Raw genomic sequence first — 19,653 nt, forward strand, 5'->3', positions numbered from 1 at the left:
GGGTTAACTGACGTTGTTGCCAAACAGGCACTTGTCCTAGGGTGAGATAAAGCTACATTAGACTGGCCCAGCAGTGAATACTCAGTGGCCTGTGGTTGGAGAGGGGGATGGGGGGGGGGGAGGGGGGAGGCGACAGAGATAGTAGGAAAAAACGAAGGAGAGGAGGACTTGGAGAAAGAGAGGCAGAATTCATGCACATGATTTGTCGACATTAGTCATTGAAACCCTTTCCGATTGGAAGGCTGAACCTACCGCTATGGGTTTCCTCGCCACCAGTGGCGTAGCAGTCTTTCTCTCTGTTTTGTATCCCGCAAGCAACGTTACGTTGTGACGAAGAGTACTTCTGTTTCCATTCTCATTTCCTCCTTCCCTGTTCCGTTCGTAAAAGGTGTATGGGAGAGTCGACCGTCGGTAAGCCTATATGAATTATAATTTATCCGACTTTTCCTCCATTTCTCATACGACGCATCAGGAAATAATACGATGCAAGACTGCTCATCGAACTCAAGGTGTCGGAATTTTAGGCGTAAACTTTTTCACGAAACAAAACACCTTCGCCGTAGCGTCTGCCACTGGTGTCTTTTGAACATCCCAGTAACGCTCTCAAGCTAACTGAAGCAGCTCATCACAAAGCGTGCCGCTGTTAATCGGATTTTCTCTAACTAGAAACGTACTACGAGGTCTGTCTCTTTTTTTTTCTACTTCTGGTCGATCGTAAAAAGAAAACCACAGTGAAAATCCGATGAAGCTTTGCGAAAACGTGTTCTGCAATGTCTCTAGTATGCACGTCGCAACTTTAGTTCTGAGAACACAGTGAGCACGTCAAGGTGCCTAGAGAATGGCGTGTCTCGCCAAGTGTGAAGTTCTGCTGTTGGATTTAGGATGATTTCATGCAGCAGCGTCACGTAACTGGCATGCGTTTCCTTCTTCGTGACAGTTTTCGGCCGCACGCTGTAGACGCAACAAAGACGCTCCTCGAGCATTTTGGTGAGAAGTGTTTGATCACTCACCGTACAGCCCGGACTAGGCTTCTCTGATTTTCATCTCTTTGCTGACATGAACCGCTGGCTGTGCGGAGAACATTTCTGCACAGACAACGAGTTGGATACCACCATAGGGAATTGGCAGAAATCACAGACGACTGTATTCTATGACGAGGGTATTGGAAAGTTGGTGCCACGCTACGACAAATGGAGCGGAGCGGTGACTATGTAGAGAAGTACCTGGAAGGTGCAGGTTAACATAGGGAATAATTTCTTTATTTTTACTGTGGTCTTCATTTCGCTATCGATCAGAGGTTGGAAAAAGTAGCCTTCGCATAATAATTTGCTGAGGTCGACACAACGTTGTGTTATGCCCACTTCATAACTACGTCTGTGTCTACAGGGTGTAAGGTGGCAGCTTGAATGAATGTCAGTTTCGCACCTTACAGGGGTTTTATATGTTGTAACAAGTAGATGGATATGTCACCTGACATACTTCGGCTATGGTGAGCAGATTAATATATCAAAATATACAGTATGTAATGATACTCTATTCGACGGTATTAACACACCGAACCAGAATGCTGCATGGCAATGAGCAAGAGGTGTAAAAAGCTGCTGGAAGAAACGTTTTAGTTTGGAGGCAGACGCGAGTTGTGTCGTCACGGCCCGCATAAAACGAAAGGCTTCTAACACGGGTTGGTGACCTGCGGAGACAGGGACACGAACGTGCCGGGCGATACATCGAGAGGAGCAGGTAGGGCGGTCCAGCGCTGCCTGCGACGGAGAAATTCCATAGAAAACTGTGTCGGGGAATTTCCAGATGGATAGAAACAGACCAGCGACGCAGCTGATCAAGTGAAAGGCTCGTGATGTACGAGTGTAACTTTAGGCGTCAGGAGCGGGTACAAAATTTCCGATTGGCTGAAATAAACTCGGATGGAGAAAAAGGGGCGATATTTTGACGCAGTTTAAAGATAGGCCCTTTGCGATTGGCAGGGGTAGTTTTCACAGGACGAAAGGAACGCTCCCATTGGTCTGAGAAACCCTTGACGTGAAGTACAAAAGGAAACAGATGGGTGCAGTTTGTTGTAAATGACACAATACCGAAAACATCATAGTCTCTCCTTTGAACCAGCGTCAAGTGTAGAACAGGGCGCATCACGCCCTGTACGACGCCAGGGGAATTTTTGTGTGAACACCCTGTGTTCACTTTGGCTGACATTCAGCTAGAAATTAGCTGAAGATTCGTTAAGCTCCCAACAGCGGAGAAACGAAACAGCCACGTAGTTAATTGTTCTTGCGAGAACTGAAAGGGCATTGAAGTATACACACTCCACAATCCATGCACGTGTATATCGCCACATTTTCCAGACTGGGGATGAATGCATGTTTTCTCGCCTAACGAGAAACATAGGACAGTTTCAGCTGATAAGTAAAGATTTTGATTAGCTTTTTATAGGATTTTCAGAGGACGAGAGCAGCCATGCAGCGGAGAGCACATCGTAGCTAAAGGTAAATGCCGCTGGCAGAGGCGTAAACTTGTTGGTTCACCAGCTTACGTCCACTGTGAACTCGAGCAACCTTGAGCAATCTTTTGCTCGTCATGTCACAAAAACCAACCATCCTTCGTAGACTTGATTGTCATTGTAAATATTACTGAACTTAGAACCGGAATCGGATGATTTGTCATAATATTGACCAACTTCACTGTCTACAAGTAAAAAAAAATCTTGTAGAGAACTTTCTATTTAAATTTGATGTTATTGTGTTCAATGTTATTTCCGCTAGTGAGGACGTAATACATTATTTGAGAACTGTCCTGAAATTGTCATGTGACAATCTATGCAAACCCGCGTGCTTCTTTGACAACGATCCAGAAATTAAATAAACTGTTTGTAGCTAAACACCAATGTGCTCTGTCATAGAATAAAGGTCCACTCATAACCCCAAAATTTTATTCTAGTGACGCTAACGCACTCACAGGGTGTTTTTTCTGACGTCTGACGGACATGAAAAGGGGTGGAGTGTCAGAAGGGTGACCCAAAAACTTGCTAACATATGTAAATGGACCAGTTCACGGAATAATGTACATCTTGACACACATGCATGATATGACACGAGCTTTTATTGACACCAAAAATTAGTGCAATATTCGGCCAACATATGTCACTGGACAGCAACAGGTCAGTGACGCCGCATTGGAATCGCATATAAAATGAGCAGTAGTGAGAGTCAGATACGCCAGCATTCGCAGCATGTTGGTTTTACCAGAAAAGGCACTATTTGTGAAGCTTTATTATCAGAATGCAGAATCCGCCGCTGCAGCTTATCACCATAAGAAAGGTATTCGAACGATGGAAAGTCCGGTGCCAAGTGACAGTAAGAAGAAAATGAATACGGATTTCGAGGACACTGGTTGTTTAGACGATCGGCCCGGTTGTGGGTGACCAGACACAAGTGCTACTGCTGTTCGGACAGTTCAGAAGAAATCGAGACTTTAACGGGTTCCTCTCCGCACGGTGAAGTCGGCGCTCGTCTGTTGTTAGGAGAGCCCAAAAGTTTGTCCTCCAATGCTATCTGTACAAACTTCGGCGTCATCATGAACTGTTAGCAACCGGTTTTGTGACGCGGAGAGCATTTGCTGTGTGAGCACTTTAAAAAAATGGAGGAAGATGACGATTTATTGTCTAACATGATGTGGACCGATGAAGCGCATTTGACACTCTGAGGGTCTGTCAACATCCGCAGCTGCAGAATTTGGGCTACCGAAAATCCTGCAGTTGTCGTGAAACTCGCACTCCATGACGAGAAAGTCACGATGGGTTCTGGATTTACCACTTCAGTCGTGATCGGAGCCCTTTTCTTCGAGGAAATGTGGGGTTCTGGTTTCCGAACCGTCAGCGTGAGGGGTGCGAGGTATGCCGATATGTTCCAGAATCCCATCTTCCCTAGCCTGGCTGATAAACACCTGCCTGGCGCTCCAATCCATATTGCTACACATATGAAAGATCCCTTGCGCACATCATTTGATGAGGATCGCGTTCTGAGCCACCCTTTTCAACACGCTTGGCCTGCCAGTCCCCAGTCCTCGATCAGCGTGATTATTGGTTGAGGAGTTACCCGAAGTCACAAGTCTACTAAAGTCTTGCGACCTGAAAAGCGATGCTAAAAGACACCATCCGACGGAAATCTCTCACCGTACCTGCTGAAATGCTGTACATTACTGTTCACGTTTTTTCTCGACTATAGGTACTTTTTTTATGAATGACGGCCGACACGTGCACTTGTTGTAAAGAACATCGCCTGTTCTGAAAATCAGTTGTTACGCTAATTATTGCTTTTGTGTCACACAGGGTAACAATTATTGAATATGAAAAAACGTAAATCAGTTACAAACTACGGCGTTATTCAACACGTAAACGCCGCTACAGATGTTCGGTATTATGTTATGACATGTTCGATATGCCTGCCATCACTGCGGATGATGTGGCGAGTTGAACAGCGAAATTCTGCCCGACCCTTTGTAGTGTCGGGAAGTCGATGCTGCCGATGAGCTCCTGAATAGCTGTTTTCTGCTCAGCAATGGTTTTATGGTTATTGCTGTACACCTTGTCTTCAATATAGCCCCACAATAAGGAGTCGCTTGTGTTCATATCCGGAGAATATGGCTGCCAATCGAGACCCATGCCAGTGGCCTCTGGGTACCCCAGAGCCAGAATACGGTCCCCAAAGTGCTCCTCCGGGACATCAAACACTGTTCTGCTTCTATGGGTTCGAGCTCCGTCTTGCATGAACCACATCTTGTCGAAATCGTGATCTCTTTGGATACTGGGGATGAAATCATCTTCCGAAACCTCCACGTATTGTTCGGTAGTCATCGTGCCATCGTGCCGATTTCCGTGACTGGACATTACACAACGCACAGTCACCCGCTGAGGGTGAAGAGACTTCCCGATCGCGAAATGCGGGTTCTCAGTCCCCCAAATGCACCAATCTTGCTTATTGACGAACCCATCCAAATTAAAGTGGGCTTCGTCGCTAAACCAATCCATGCATGCGCTCACAAATTCCCATCGTGAACCGTGGCCAAACGTGCAGTTTGAACGTCGTAACTCAAACCTTTCAGAAGTAATGACGATTTTATTTCATGTAGTTCAAAAGTTCAATAATTGTCACCCTGTATGAAGCGGCATCTGTTGGTCATTTTGTGCAATTTTTCTTTAGTTTGAGTAAACCCCCATGTCATTTCAGGCAAGTGTGTAAATTTTAACCTCTCTACCTACATTATTCCGTGAAGTATTGAATTTTCATGTGGTAGTGCACTTTTAGGTCCGCCAGTAGGTTCGACATTGCACTGCATCTGTCGGAGAACCTGTTGGTAGCATTATTAACACACCTCGCTGAATCAAAAGAGAGACCTTACAATTGTATTACGAAAGCAGCTGTAACGTGCCTCGAGATTACACACTGTAACGAGTAGTAACACTCTTTTTCAGTTCGTAGTATTTAGCAAGCTACGCGGACTGCTACCAGAAGGAAAGTGCAGCACATAAAAATAGCTCGCGTCTTGCGCCTGCTCGTTAGAGCTGACGTGTACAGCTGTAATTCTGCGGCTGGCGCAGCTTTACTGTTTTACGAGCGTGCGCTCAACACACGGCGTCGCCCCGCTCCTTTTAATGGCTCCACTCCTGCCGTGCTGGGGAGGGCGCTTCCCGCAAGGCGAATGAGCCTCGCAGATTGCGGCACGGCGTTGTGCAAGGCGCCCGCCGTCAGCTCGCCAGCGCATTTGTGACGCCACGTCTACAGCAAATTGTCTCGATAAATATAAGACGAGAATGTTCACCTTGTCTCGCCATCTAATTACAGATGTCTAAAAATAAGGTATGCGTCAGGTCGTAGCTCACATTAACAATCTTTAATTTCGAGGATTGTGAGGTCCACGGCCAAACCAAATTTTGTGGGTTGTCGTGTTTCATCAATGTACGAGGTGTGGCTGTAATCTAACGGGACTGATGCTATCACAGTACTACGGATGTGCCAAAGATAACAACCAATAGCTGTGACGCGAAGTCAAATGCGACATCTCTGGTGTCTGTGGTTTTCGTTTGTGTAAGAGCTGTTACTTTGTTTTGACGGAAAAATGATAAGTGTAACAACAGAGCAACGAGTTGTCGTGAACTTTCACATTAAACTTGGAAAAGACTACTACTGAAACCTATCTGTTACTAAAATACGTGTATGGCAAGGAATGTTTATCACGTGCTTCCGCCATGAGCAAGAATATTTTGAAGATTACTCGCGCCCAGGACGCCCTTCAACATCAGAAACAGATGAAAATATCGAAAAAGTAGGTAATCCGATTCGATATGACTGTCAGTTAAGTATTCGATCGACAGCTGAAACTGTAGGAATTGACCAAGAATGCGTAAGGCAAATTTTACGTAACCAAATGAACATGAGAAAGACGTGTGCGAAACTGGTTGCGAAAGTTTTCACAGTCGAACAAAATGAACCTCTTGAAAATGTTTGTACTGAGATTTTGAATACCACTGAAAATGATACTAGGTTCCTGGAAAGAGTGATAACATGTGATAAATGTTAATTTTTCTCTTATGATCCAGAAACTAAGCGCCAGTCCATGCATTTGAAGGCCCCAACTTCATCGAGAGCGAAAAAGCTCAAATGAGCAAATAAAGATTAAAAGCAATTATGATTTTTTTCCTATATTCATGGAATTATGAATCTGCACCGGGATCCAGAAGACCACATTATTAATCAACATTACTACCTTGAGGTTCTTGCTCAACTCCGTGAGAAAATAAAAAAAAAAGAACCGAGTTGTGGAAGAACAAGTTATGTGTTCCGCATCCAGGGAACGCACCAGCTCATACCGAATTGTCTGTTAAGAGTTTTCTAGCGACGTACAGCATCCCTACCTTATCGGCCTGACCTATCACCATGTGTCTTTTGTGTATTCTCCAAGGTCAATCTGCATTAAGAGGAACAAGGTTTCAGTCCCTTGTAGCAGAGAAAGGAAAAGATCACGCTTCCTCAAGGAGCTCACGGAGCAAGACTTTTAGCACTGTTCCCACCAGTGGAAAATTCGCATGGAGCGTTGTAGGGATAGAAGAGTGAAGTACACTGAGTGAGGCAATAACCAACTATGTATGTTTTTGAAATAAAATTATTTACAGTGGTAGTCCCGTTATTTTATAACCACACCTCATGCGACTAAACAGTAATTTTGACTGTAACTCAAGTATGTTACTTTGATGGATTATACAACGTGATCGAAAAGTCGCGGACATGAAAATAAATGTGTGTATAATTAAGAGTTGCACTGCATTCGTTCAGTCAGCTGCCACAAGATAGCGGCACATGTATTATTACGGATAGCAATCGAAGGCGGAACCGAAACGGGTACGGACCACATGAAGTTTGTAGCACTGCCAGTTCATCGCAGGTAAACATTTAGTTTTCCCAACAGCAACGAGTTTTCATCGTCGAACAGTATTTTTCCAGTCGTTCCTATGCACGTATTGTAGGCCCATTTCGTGGCAAGCATCCAGCTGTGTCGAACAGTTCAACAATAACGAGCTGATTGCCATTTTATTGGTTTGAGGATCAGTTGCAGACAAGAAGAGAAACGGGAATCTGGCCATAATGCTGGGCGGTAAACTGACTGAGGCGAGGCATGCGATGCTACGTTCGTCTTCAAGAGGTTCTTTTCAGTTTCACATATCGTACGGTACAGGTCAGAAAGTGTTGAATAAGTTAAAATTCGTGCATAATTATGGTCGTAGTGTGCAGGAATTGAAGGCGCCGGACAGAGAAAAGCGTCTGGCATACTGCACATGGTTTTGGTGAGTTGCTGGGATCCATGGAACCGCGGAACTGGAGCATGTATTCCTCAATTATGTGACGTGGTTTCACTTTAGTGGATATGTGTGTAGTCAAAGCACAAAAATTTCGTCAATCGAAAGTCCACGTTTTTCATGAAAAGTCACAATCAGAAGATCGAACTGTAGTGTGCCGTATCACCTAATCGAATAGTGTGTCCTATTTTCTTTGTAAATATGATAAACAATGTTGAGTACTAAAATATCTTTACACATTTTACTGCGCATCTTGGGAGAGGTGAACGTTATTGTGTAGAAAATTATTTTCTGTTAACCGAAGCGCCACTTATGCCTGTGCCTGTGGAGAATTAAAACTTTGGTTCCACTTGTTCAGACAGCGGTTTGCTCACGCTACCGCAGCAAGCGCTGCATATCTCAAATCCATCGTATACTTACGAAACACAGTAATCATTGGTACAGAAGTGTAGTGGGAAATCCTAGCTAACATACACATCGAGTCACCAGTAATTCATACATAGGTGCAACTTACCGGTTACTGTACCTGCTGCGAGAGAGTTGCGACCTTGGTCGAAGTCCAGGCACAGGTTGCTTTTTGAGTTTTTACAAACCAACAGTAGATGACGCTTTGAGATGTGACAACACAATTACTTTAAAATTTCACATTTGTTGTTGTTAATACACTGGCATCTCAGAAGCTGGTAGATTAGTTAGTTTATAGTGGGCTTTTAAAAAACATAGTAGTGTGCAATATTGGAAATCTACATGAAGGTTTTTGTTCGATAACTTTTTTACGACCTTCGTTAAGTACACGTTCCGTAGATCATTTGTACCATTCTTTTATCGGAAGGCTGTTGAACTAGTCACTTTACACTATATGTGAACGTGATTAATGTTCACGTTGATGAACATATTTTTTAGTCGTACTCGTGCAACTACAATTGAAAACTAGGTTTCGTTTTAGAGGGTCCAAGTTTTTAAATAAAAATTCATCCATGGAATACAAGAAGTTGCTCAGAAGATATGATTTTAGGTTGGGTTTAAAACTTGCTTTGCTACCTACCAGACATTTTATGTTATGACAGCTTTAAGAATTGATAATAAACGCCCTTTTTACATTCCGTTACTGTACATATGGACAGTAGTATTTTTTTCAAATTGTGGTTTAATTGTTTGTGACGGATTTCATTGGCGAATATAAGTATTGTGATGCTACAGTTAAAATGCGTAACTCTTACAAGAGGTACCTACATGACGACCGGGAGTGAAAACCACATGTTATTGTTACTGTTCTCAAAGACCTATCTCAACAGCAACGCCCGGAGCGGCTTCGTTCAGCTTTTAATGATAATAGCACCTTCAGAAAAAACGTCTACAATAGTTTTACATGATTCCGTGAATCACATCGACGCTGTGTGAAGATGAACTTACCGTCAAGTGGAAACATATTCTAGACTGCGGTTTTGTGAAGGAGAGTTTTTCCCAATATACCGAAGCTCAGACAACGTTTTTGTCTACTGGTTAAAGGAAATGCTCAAAAAACTGGACCGAAGAAGTGGAAAGTCTGTGTACAATATTGCAACAGAAACGAAACTTGGGCGTCTCCGTACGAGCCGGAAACTAAGTGGCACTCAGATTTTCGGGTGTTTCAAGACAGAAACAAACCAACAAGAGTATTCCGTACTGGAAGCACTTCAACGAAATTCGTCGCTTGTTTCTTTGGTCACACTGGATGTGACACAACCGTGGAATCGAAGAACAGTTAATGCTAGTTATTGTACAACAATTTGTTTGCCACAAATCATCGATGAAATCATGAAAAGCAAACGAAAATGTCCGACCAGCTATCATTTTGACAAAAACAGCTGCCACGCAACACGTCAAACAGTTGGTTACTTAAGGGAGAAAAACACGCAACTGCTGCCTCACCGCCTGTATTCACATGATCTATCCCCCCTAACGATATCTCTTAATAAAAAAATGCATTGATAGCGATATTCATTACCTGTTGAATCCTTTCATGACTGTGCTTTTGAAGCACCACAGTCAGAGTGGAAGAAATGTTCCAGAATTGATCAAAACGCATGCAAAAATGTGCAAAATTTCGAAGTTTATTGTTTAAAGAACCAGTAAGACGATTCGGTGCAAAAAAAGTTCTCCTTCAAGGTTTTTGTAAAAACTTAAATGGACTCCCTCGTATGAAATCGACCGACCATCAAAGTCGTTGTGTTTCAGACTCTTCTAGCCAAATTCTTATTCAGCATACATATTCTAGCGCGTAGGTTCTGTTCCCAGAAACGTCTAATGCCGTCCACAAATTAATCAGTTTTCCGTGTTTCAACTCTTTATGAATCTGTGAGGGGTGTGTTATAGCTAAGTGAAAAAGAGGCAGGAGAAACCAATGAGATTGATAGGAAATGAATAATTTTTAGTTATAGAAAAAATGAGAAAGGGAAGGGCCGTGAGTTTTTTTGTAGGAACTGTGGCCGAATCCGCCTAAGAAGTTTCGATAAAACTAATGTACCTCTCAAGAGGATGGTCAGACAGAATAATATGACGCCCACTAATCCGGCGACAAAAGTACTAATTAATAGCAACCAGTAATCCACAACTGATGAAGATGCTTCGATGGTCCATGGGGCTGACACGATCTGACCGCGTAAAAAATAAGACGTCCGGCAAAGGTTTGGTGTCGCGCCGATCGCCGACAAAGTGAGGAAGCCTGGCTCCGCTGATACGGCCACGTCATGAGAAAGCAAGGCAACTCAGTCGCAAAAACAGGAGCAACAAGACCACGAGGAAGACCGGTAAAGACATGTACTGACTACGTCAGGGGAGACATGCACGTTGTTGGCTTAAGACCAGCAGATGTCAACGACAGGGAGAAATGGAGGAGATGTAGCAAAACAGCAGACCCCGCAAGTCGGGATTAATACTTAGAGAGAGAGTAATCCACAACTGATGTTCGATTTAAAACTACATACATTGAATACGAGAAGAAGTTCTCCTATCAGAATAGTCACATGCAGCTTCATTTTCGTGTAGTCGTTAAACTGAGAACTGTAACAAACCGTCAGCATACAACACAACATTGTTATTCAATTTACTGTTACCCGAGTATCATATTCACGTCTAATCTAGAACTACTTTCTTTCCGCATTATTTATCTCCGTCATACAGTGTCAGGCACATTTTATAAGCACAGCGCAGCTGCAGCACGAAAACGCAGTCGAAATAATAACGATAAGTATTGAGCTGTGTTAAGATAACTAAGATGGGTAAAAGACCGGAATGAAGACATCTGAACGTAAATAAAGTAAGGAAAAAAAACGGCTGGTTGCTGTATTTCTTGCAATAATTTAGTCCACACCCATTGGACCCGACCATAATTACCACGCTGTTCTACTCAAATTTTCTGTAGTTAAGTTTCTTAAGGTAGTATTATGACGTACATTCCGCTTGGAGGAACGTGGGGCATGCTTACAAGCTAGAAGTGCTGTGTATCCCCCACATATTACAGTATTTCGCTTGCGCAGAATTCAGTCAGGTTGTGAATAAGAAACTGTGACCCTTATGCCTACACTAAAACAATACTTAATCGGGTGTCTTCCTAATCTTCGTAATTACAACTTAGTTCGAAGAGAATCTTTGCTATCAACAGAATCTTTGCTCTCAACACACAGTGTTTAGAAAGCATGAGTACTTTTATCCTACATAAGCCATTATAGTACATCATTGACTTACGAATTTAAGATAGGTTTGGATGTGACCCACAAATTGTTAGACGACACGAGAAACGTCGCCTCTGTTCTCACTGTAGTAGGGCGTTGCCTCTGAAATTTTGTCTTCCAAACAGCAGCAAGGTTCGAACTGACACTGCGTCATCGATTTCTGTTTTTATTCATTTCCCCAAATAAAATGTCATTTAACGGTACGGAAACCTGTGTTTCTTGTTTAGACCGCTCAACCAGTTTGAAAAAATGAGGTACTCGTCATAAATGGAAACCAACTGGAGCTAACCTCACAACTATGAGGATGGACGCTAGAAAATTATAAAAGTGAGACATGTAGGAGTGTCTTTTTACAAAAGACGTATGTAATTTCTATTTATAAGAAAATAATGCACAAGAGATATAGGCGTTCACTCAACGAACCATGCCCATAATGAAATATATTTCGTCAACAGCTTCAGTCCGCTTATAGGAATCTTAAACCTACAATTTGCAATTCGAGATTCATAAGCCGGTCTAATGCGAATGGAATCTTTCTGTCATCCCCTTATAATTAGACCTTGAAATCTCGTTGGTATTGGATGACTGCACCAGAGGCTGTGAACTATTAAGTGATCGCTTTTTAATGGAACTCTCTAGTTTTTGGTGAATCTCATTAGTCTTTTCAACGATTGGTAGTTTCTAAATTAAAATTTCCTGGCAGCTTACCGCGAAGCACGAAGGCTGTAGCAGCGTCACATTATGTAGGTCTGTCCGTTGCACTCCGTGAAATAACCCGAATATTAATGATCCTTCTTATTCTCTGACATCGAGGAGGAAGACGAAGCTCCCATAGCGGAGCAATTCTCTACCACGATAGTGAAATAAATTTATAAAACTGCGAAAACGAAGAAGTCACTAAACAGTAAAATTCATTGATTCATTATATTCATCTATTTAAAATGTAGTTTCTCGTATCACAGCCATCGCAGATCCGATACGTGCTGTACTTCAAGCTGCACCTACTGCGAGATACGATGGGTAAACGTACTGGACCCAATTAAAATGGCTCTGTTCATTTATCTGAGGATGAAATATTGTGTCCCTCGAAAATTGACCCAGGATTTTCTACATTCTCTGACGGTGATTGTTCACTATGTTTTGTGTCACGATATTTCTCAGGTTTATTTCAAACAATGCAGCCGTAATCAGACTTGCATTGTTCTCCTGATCTGCTGACGTCACTGCGATTCGTTGAAGCTAACAACCTTTCAAAGTTGAACTGAAATTTCATCACGAACTCTAATGTTGAATGGTCAGCTTCATTATAGCGAACAGTATTAGCCGTTTCAGTTTTGATGGGGAGGGTTATGTGGATTAGATTTCCCTTGGTATGTAATAAGTGTGAGTGTACCATTACTGGGGAGCGCTCTAACAGTTCTACTTGCGTTACTGTTTCCATGCTACGTTCTATTTGGCTATGAACAGCACCAATTAATACTAAAAAAGGGACACTTGAACGTGGAGAGACGACTATATCTACTTATAACAATGATCGGATCATTGAAAACATTGTCAATATAAAACAATAAATTTATCTTTCGGAGAAACGAATTTATCATAAACTACAACCAATCCACCTTCATTACAAATCCTGGATAAGTAATATTTCAGTGAAGTTCTATATGCCTTTGCGCATGGCTAATACAGTTTTGTACTGCTGTCCCACAGTTGTTTAACAGATCTGTCATCGTCATCTGATATTTTTATGCTACATAGTCCAGATGTGTGGTCAAAGAATAGGACTACTGCTAAATTTCTAACTTCAGGTGGAACTGAAAACAGCCGGGTTGATTTCATGACGTAGTGGGATATCTAGTTTACAAAATGGCTCTGAGCACTATTGGACTCAACATCTCAGGTCATCAGTCCCCTAGAACTTAGAACTACTTAAACCTAACTAACCTAAGGACGTCACACACATCCATGCCCGAGACAGGATTCGAACCTGCGACCGTAGCAGTTGCGCGGTTCCGGACTGAAGCGCCTAGAACCGCTCGGCCACCGTGGCCGACTGATATCTAGTTTATAATTGGCTAGTGTATTTCACGCTCGAACTATCACGAGTTTCCAAAACACAGAAATAAAATTACAGTAAGTAATTCAACTGTTTAACTAGGTGATACTTGCGAAAGCGGCGAAGTGTACCCTGAAGATCGCGATGAACAGCGTACGATATCATCATGAACCATTTATAGTTTGCTCTTTGCAGCCAAGGCGGCAAGAAATATAAGATTTGATACTGTCGTTAGAAATAGGAACATTGTGTCGAGCCACAGTTTTATTAGTTTGCTGTGGCATAAAGGAAATACAAAAAGTCCTGGAGAATCATCCTCAGTATTGCTTTTATCTCAGCAGTTACTCTTTGTCAACTAACTTTGGTTTCTTTTTTATTCACTCAAAAGGCTGTTTTCCTCGAAACATCCTGCCAACATAGTTTAATGTAAATTTAGCTACCACTTTTTAACTGGTGCTGATATGACTCTCTGCGAAACCACTGCGTGCCGAAAGACGTTGCACGACTTATCTCCAATGTGTCCGGTGAAAATCTATCTGTGGCAGGTGTTTGTATTAACTGAAACACATGGACACTTTCTTAACAGAGTAATACTGCAATATTATTTCGAGGCATAGGAGAGTGCAATGTGTAGAGATGATTTGAAGAGGCGATACACACATTTGGATTACTTGTGTCTCGACTTGTTCCAGTCGCTTGCAGAGACTGAAAGTTTAAGTGTCTTGAAAAATCTCGTGCGACTAGAAAACTCTGTATTACTGCAGACTGTACTCGATATTCCATACCCTACTTATATAGGTGTTACAAATGTAGAAGAACGATAGGCCCTTCCGTTCCTGGAAGATGGAACCGAGTGCAACCAGTGAAAAATTTAAATTTTATATCGCGTAGGATAAAAAAACTGCGTTAAGTATTTGCTCAATAAACTTACTTCTACGTTTGATTTGGTATTAGAATTGGTGCTCTTGGCTCTTGGCGTACTAGATACAGTTCTGTAGTAAAGGTTTTGTGAAATGGAATTTTTGAGTGCTTTGGACAGTTACCAAGTTGGATAAATAAAAAAGAGATAAAGTTTAGAGAACACCTTCCCAGTTCGTCACGTGTTTGTTTAGACAACACGAATTTCTCAACATATGACGTCCTCGTATGCACTCCTCATGTGAAGTCCATAGTGGTAAAATGTATGAAAAATGCTGATTTACAGAGATGTATGCTGAAAGGCGTTTCCCCGCGCATACAACAGAGTGAAAGGCTGTATTTTTGTAGTAAATGCGCTTTATGCACTCACGGCGACATAATGTTTTGTGGAATACGGATGTAGCTTAAAACTCATCTTCAAGCCATTGCGGATATTTGCGAATCTCGCTATCACCACAGTCTGCAAAGTTTCGTTTTTTGAAGCAATTTTTGCGTAAATTTACGCGTCTATAATACAGTGGAACACTATTGCTATCTATTAGGTTATTCCTATAGTGTAACTCCAGTTATCTCGTTGTGCGTTGGACAAGGAAGTATCGTAGAATGAAGATGAGCGAGAAACTTCTTGAAACGTTGAATTCAGGTGACGTAGTTATACTTTTGATGAACCGAGATGATTGAGGTTGCCCGAGGAATCCTGCACTCAGAAGGGACAAACAGTACTTCCGTACTCAACTGATAATTTCCAAAACTTCTACAACTATATGTAAGCTATAGTTCGCAAATCACTGTAGTGTGCATGGCGGAGGAAACTTTACACAGTTCTCTTTACTGTTCCACTCGCAAATAGAGCGAAGGAAAATGATTGCCTATATCCTATATACGAACAGTGAACTCACTCGATTTTTCCTTCGGCTTCTTGCGCGGGAAGACACAGTATAAAAGCTCTGCAGTCTCTCAAAAATGCTGGTTCTGTAGACATCCTGGTTGGCGTTTTTCGAAAAGATCGTCTTGTTTCCCCGCATGGATTATTATCTAAGCTGATAGGGTACCATCGTAATGACGACACCATTCGGTACCCAATCTAGCAGTACTCATCTGATTTGACCAAACCTCTTGCTTCAGTCCGACCTGGTGGAGCCTGGACATTGGTACAGAGCTCTAGAGTGGTTCGCACGAGTGTCCCGTACGCAGTCTCCTCTACAGACACACTGCACCTCCTCGTAATAAACATTAGCACCGCTTCGCCCTACCTACAAACTACGTTTATGTGCTCATTCCATTTCATTTCCCAACGTTACCAACAGACATTTAATGTACATGGCAGGCGCGGAAACATATGTTAGTAGTACTGCAACATTACAACAATGTTTCTCCTTTCCATCCGGATTAATTTCGAAATATCCACGTACTGCGCCTTTGCGTGAATCCGGAATCAGAAGCGTGTACGTAACACTGCCCTGCTTTGGGGAGTCCCGTGGTGTGAATTATAGCTTGAGTAGCTCTCTCAGTGCGATATCTGACCCTTTCTGTCATTTCATTTTGAGTATTTCTCTGAAATTTAGTAGCCATATTTTTCTTGTGTTCCGAAATTAGAGTTCTCTGGGCCATATTTAATCTGTCGTTTCACGAGAAGGGAGCTTTAGTGCAGAATTTCCCAAAGTAATCCGAATAAAATGCTGCAGTGGACTTTCAAAGCAGAGGGAGGTCACGCAGCGCTGAAGATACTGGACTTAAGTTAGGAAAGAGTGGGTTTCTTGTCGTTGTGGGCCAGTAAATATAAGGCCCATCAAAAACTTTCCGTTCGAAGGCCGTACATTCCGTAATCGGTATGCCATTCAGGGAAAATCATCATGCTCGCTGAGGCAAACATCCCACCGACGCATCAGGTTGAAGATGATGATATTTGGTTTGTGAGGCGCTCAACTGCGCGGTCATCAGCGTCCGTACTATGTCCTAATTTTCTCAAAGTCCAATCTACCCACTGTCACGAATGAGGAGGAGGATGATGAACTGATGAGGACAACATAAACACCCAGTCCTCGGGCAGAGACAAATCCCCAACCCGACTGGGAATCGAACCCGGGACCCCGTGATCCAGAGGCAGCAGCGCTAGCCACCATCAGGTTGAAGACACCCGTTTGGTAAAACACTGTTTCGTGCTGCATGAAGAAGTCCGTAGCTGCCTGCTGCACAACCCCGTTCGGCAGGAAACGTCGACCCTTGGCGTAACTTTTTCGTTACGACATTTAGCACATGAGAGCGTGCGTTGTCAAACAGCTGTCCTTGTCGCAGTATTCCACATTGGTGGTTTTCGACAGACATGCTGCACCATACACATTCTTCAATTTCCGATGGATGTCTACCCAAGTCTGTCCTTCGCAGCCGAGAGAAGGATAAAAGCACGTTGGTCCTGTTCGGTAATAACGTCGCCATAGATAACGTTTCCGCATTCACCGCACACACTTACCAAAGACGCGAATGCCACACTAATCCCCAGTCGGTGCTTATACACCCGCATAGAAGTTGCGCTACGTTGCAGGTACGCTACAGCAACGCCCTCAAACGGAAACTTTTAATCGTCCGTTTCACGTAATTCTTTTTTCCTTCGGTATCGCAAATCCAGGACACCACGTTGCTACACCACGCTACTCGAGTCTGTGACTATCATCTCTACTGACCTCTATGTTGACGGGATGACGTACTCAAATCTCCCGTCCTATTAGCACTTCTACGAGTAGCTCTCATTCAGGGTCGAGAGTACAAAAATTGTTGAGTTCCGCCTGTCGTGGAAACCACTAGATCTTCTTATTTTACTTTTATTGCCGAAACATGCAGCGTTTGTGCCTTCCTCAGTGGGCCCTTCAAAACTCAGTATTTCGTGGTTAAGGTTGTGAGTGCTGTTACTGAAATGTAAATGTGCAGAGTCTGTGTGTATCCATCAGCGAAAGAGGAATACATGCGTGACGACGTGGACATGGATATAAAGCATCAAAAGCTATCTGTCCGGTTAAAACAAGTTCTGCTGGGTTGGCAGATAAGTTCGTTTCGTTTTTTGATCACTTTAATAAACACAACAAACACACATATTAGAGATTTTAGCCATCAATAATATATTCTCCTTCACCATTTACAACATTCTGTCAACGCTGGGATAACTATTTGATTCTGCGACTGTAGAAATCGAGTCCTTTTGAGTAGAAGGACTTGTCGAGCCCTGTTCGGAGCGCATTTTTCGTCGGAAAGGAAGATCCTAGAAAGTTATTCGATAGAGAGGAGAAAAAGTGAGAGTCTGAGGGCGCAAGAGCAGATGAATTATGTGGGTGCGGAATGAAATCCCAACCCAACTCGTGTACAGCTTTTTTTGTCATCCTAGCAGAATACGCGCGGGAGTTATAGTGGAGTAGCATCACTTCAGGGAGTCTTCCTGGTCGTTGTTCTTGGATTCCGCCTGCAAGACGTCTCAGAACACAATAAATGCCAAGAGTGATGGTTACGCTACGTGGAAGCAATTCGTAGTATATCAAACTGTCGTTGTTCCACCAGATGCACGACATTATATTTTATGGATGTGCGCATGTCTTTGTGCGGGGAGTTGCTGCTTTTTTGGGCTCATCCATTCTTTTCTTTTCCTTATGTTAGCATAAAGACACCATTTCACATTACCAATAACGATACATGATAGGAACTGCCGGTTTGTTCACTAGCCAGTTGATGACTAGCAAACAAAGATACACTGACGGCCACCCGCAGATTTTTGTGATTTTGGCTTAGAGCATGCGGTAGCCATACATCTGACTTTGAACCTTCCCCACTGCATGCAAATGCCGCAAGACGGTGGAGTGACCACAGTTCATCACATCTGCCACTTCTCGAGGATGCTACTGTGAAGCATTGTGGATTAATACGTTTAAACGATCTTCAAACCCGGAAACTCTTCCCGAACGCAAGCCGGAGTGGCCGAACGGTTCTACTAGCTTCAGTCTGGAACCGCGCAACCGCTACGGTCACAGGTTCGAATCCTGCCTCGGGCATGCATGTGTGTGATGTCCTTAGGTTAGTTAGGTTTAAGTATTTCTAAGTTCTAGGGGACTGATGAGCTCAGAACCATTTTTTCTTCCTAAATGTGGACAGTTACTAATGTCGAAACGATCCTCCTTGAAACGAGAAAACTATTTTCTTGCCGTACTCTGTCCAGTGGCATGATCCCCATACACGGCGGAAATGGTTCTGGATGCCTCCGCTGCTGTCATCCATCTATTGAACTCAGAGAGAAGAATATGTCGGCAATGTTCCGATTTCTCTACTTGGCACTCCATTTTCTACCGTCCGCAGCTCCCCTCACTATCCTTAAATGATAAAAAATGGCAATACGTAAACTCAGATAGCAACAGTAAACTACAAGTAAAAAATGCCAATCGACAAATAAACCCATAGCAGCCGGAATACCAACATGGAAAACAAAAACGCTACCAACTTGTGGACCATTCCTTGAAATCCCACTGTGTTGTGGACCGCGCCGTCGGCGATATATCCCAGTCTTCCCTCCTTTCTGCTCTTCTACGTCTTTCAATATCGCGATTACAGGTCGCGTTTACATCATAATGGTCCACCCGACAGTAGGCAGTGGTGAAGAACGTGGCATATGTGTAGAAGCACAAGTTCCGGTAGAGGGGAACCTAGCAGAGTTTCCGACGGTGCTGGAGTACTCACCATGGTGTGGCCAGTGGTTGCGGTGCGGGCGGCGGCGTGGAGTGCGCTGGACTGCGGCTGGCGGAGGCGCGACTCCGGATATAGCCGAGCAGCGCATGCAGCCGCTTGCTACGCGCGTCGCTCCACGGAAAGCTGCTGCAAACCGCCGAGCCGCCGACGCCACCTCATCTCGCCTCCGAGCGCCTCACTGCCGAACCTTCCCACCCGGCTCCATCCGACCTCAGCGCAGTCATAAATATCTATAACACCGTCTAGCTCTTCTATAAAAACTACCTCGGCGTACTTGTCGCGTCAAGTCAGAGTACAATTTCGAGCTTTCGCCCAAATCCTCCATTGTCTTCGCCAGGAACAGCTAACTATCGTGGCTGCTGTTATGGTAACTATTTATAACC

The 19,653-nt window shown here is 43.3% G+C and overlaps 1 protein-coding gene across 1 annotated transcript in view; it reads right to left on the bottom strand.

Moving 5' to 3' along the window:
* The window catches only part of LOC126252532 (troponin C-like), a 60,069-nt gene extending 40,680 nt beyond the window's left edge, over positions 1 to 19,389 (bottom strand). Inside the window, exon 1 of the mRNA XM_049953427.1 lies at positions 19,262 to 19,389. Coding sequence (XP_049809384.1) covers positions 19,262 to 19,264 — 3 coding nt within the window. The 5' untranslated portion in view covers positions 19,265 to 19,389. The remainder of the gene's footprint in view (positions 1 to 19,261) is intronic.
* Between the last annotated feature and the right edge of the window lie 264 nt (positions 19,390 to 19,653).

This window comes from Schistocerca nitens, chromosome 4 (assembly GCF_023898315.1).
Source record: "Schistocerca nitens isolate TAMUIC-IGC-003100 chromosome 4, iqSchNite1.1, whole genome shotgun sequence".
NCBI lineage: Eukaryota > Metazoa > Arthropoda > Insecta > Orthoptera > Acrididae > Schistocerca > Schistocerca nitens.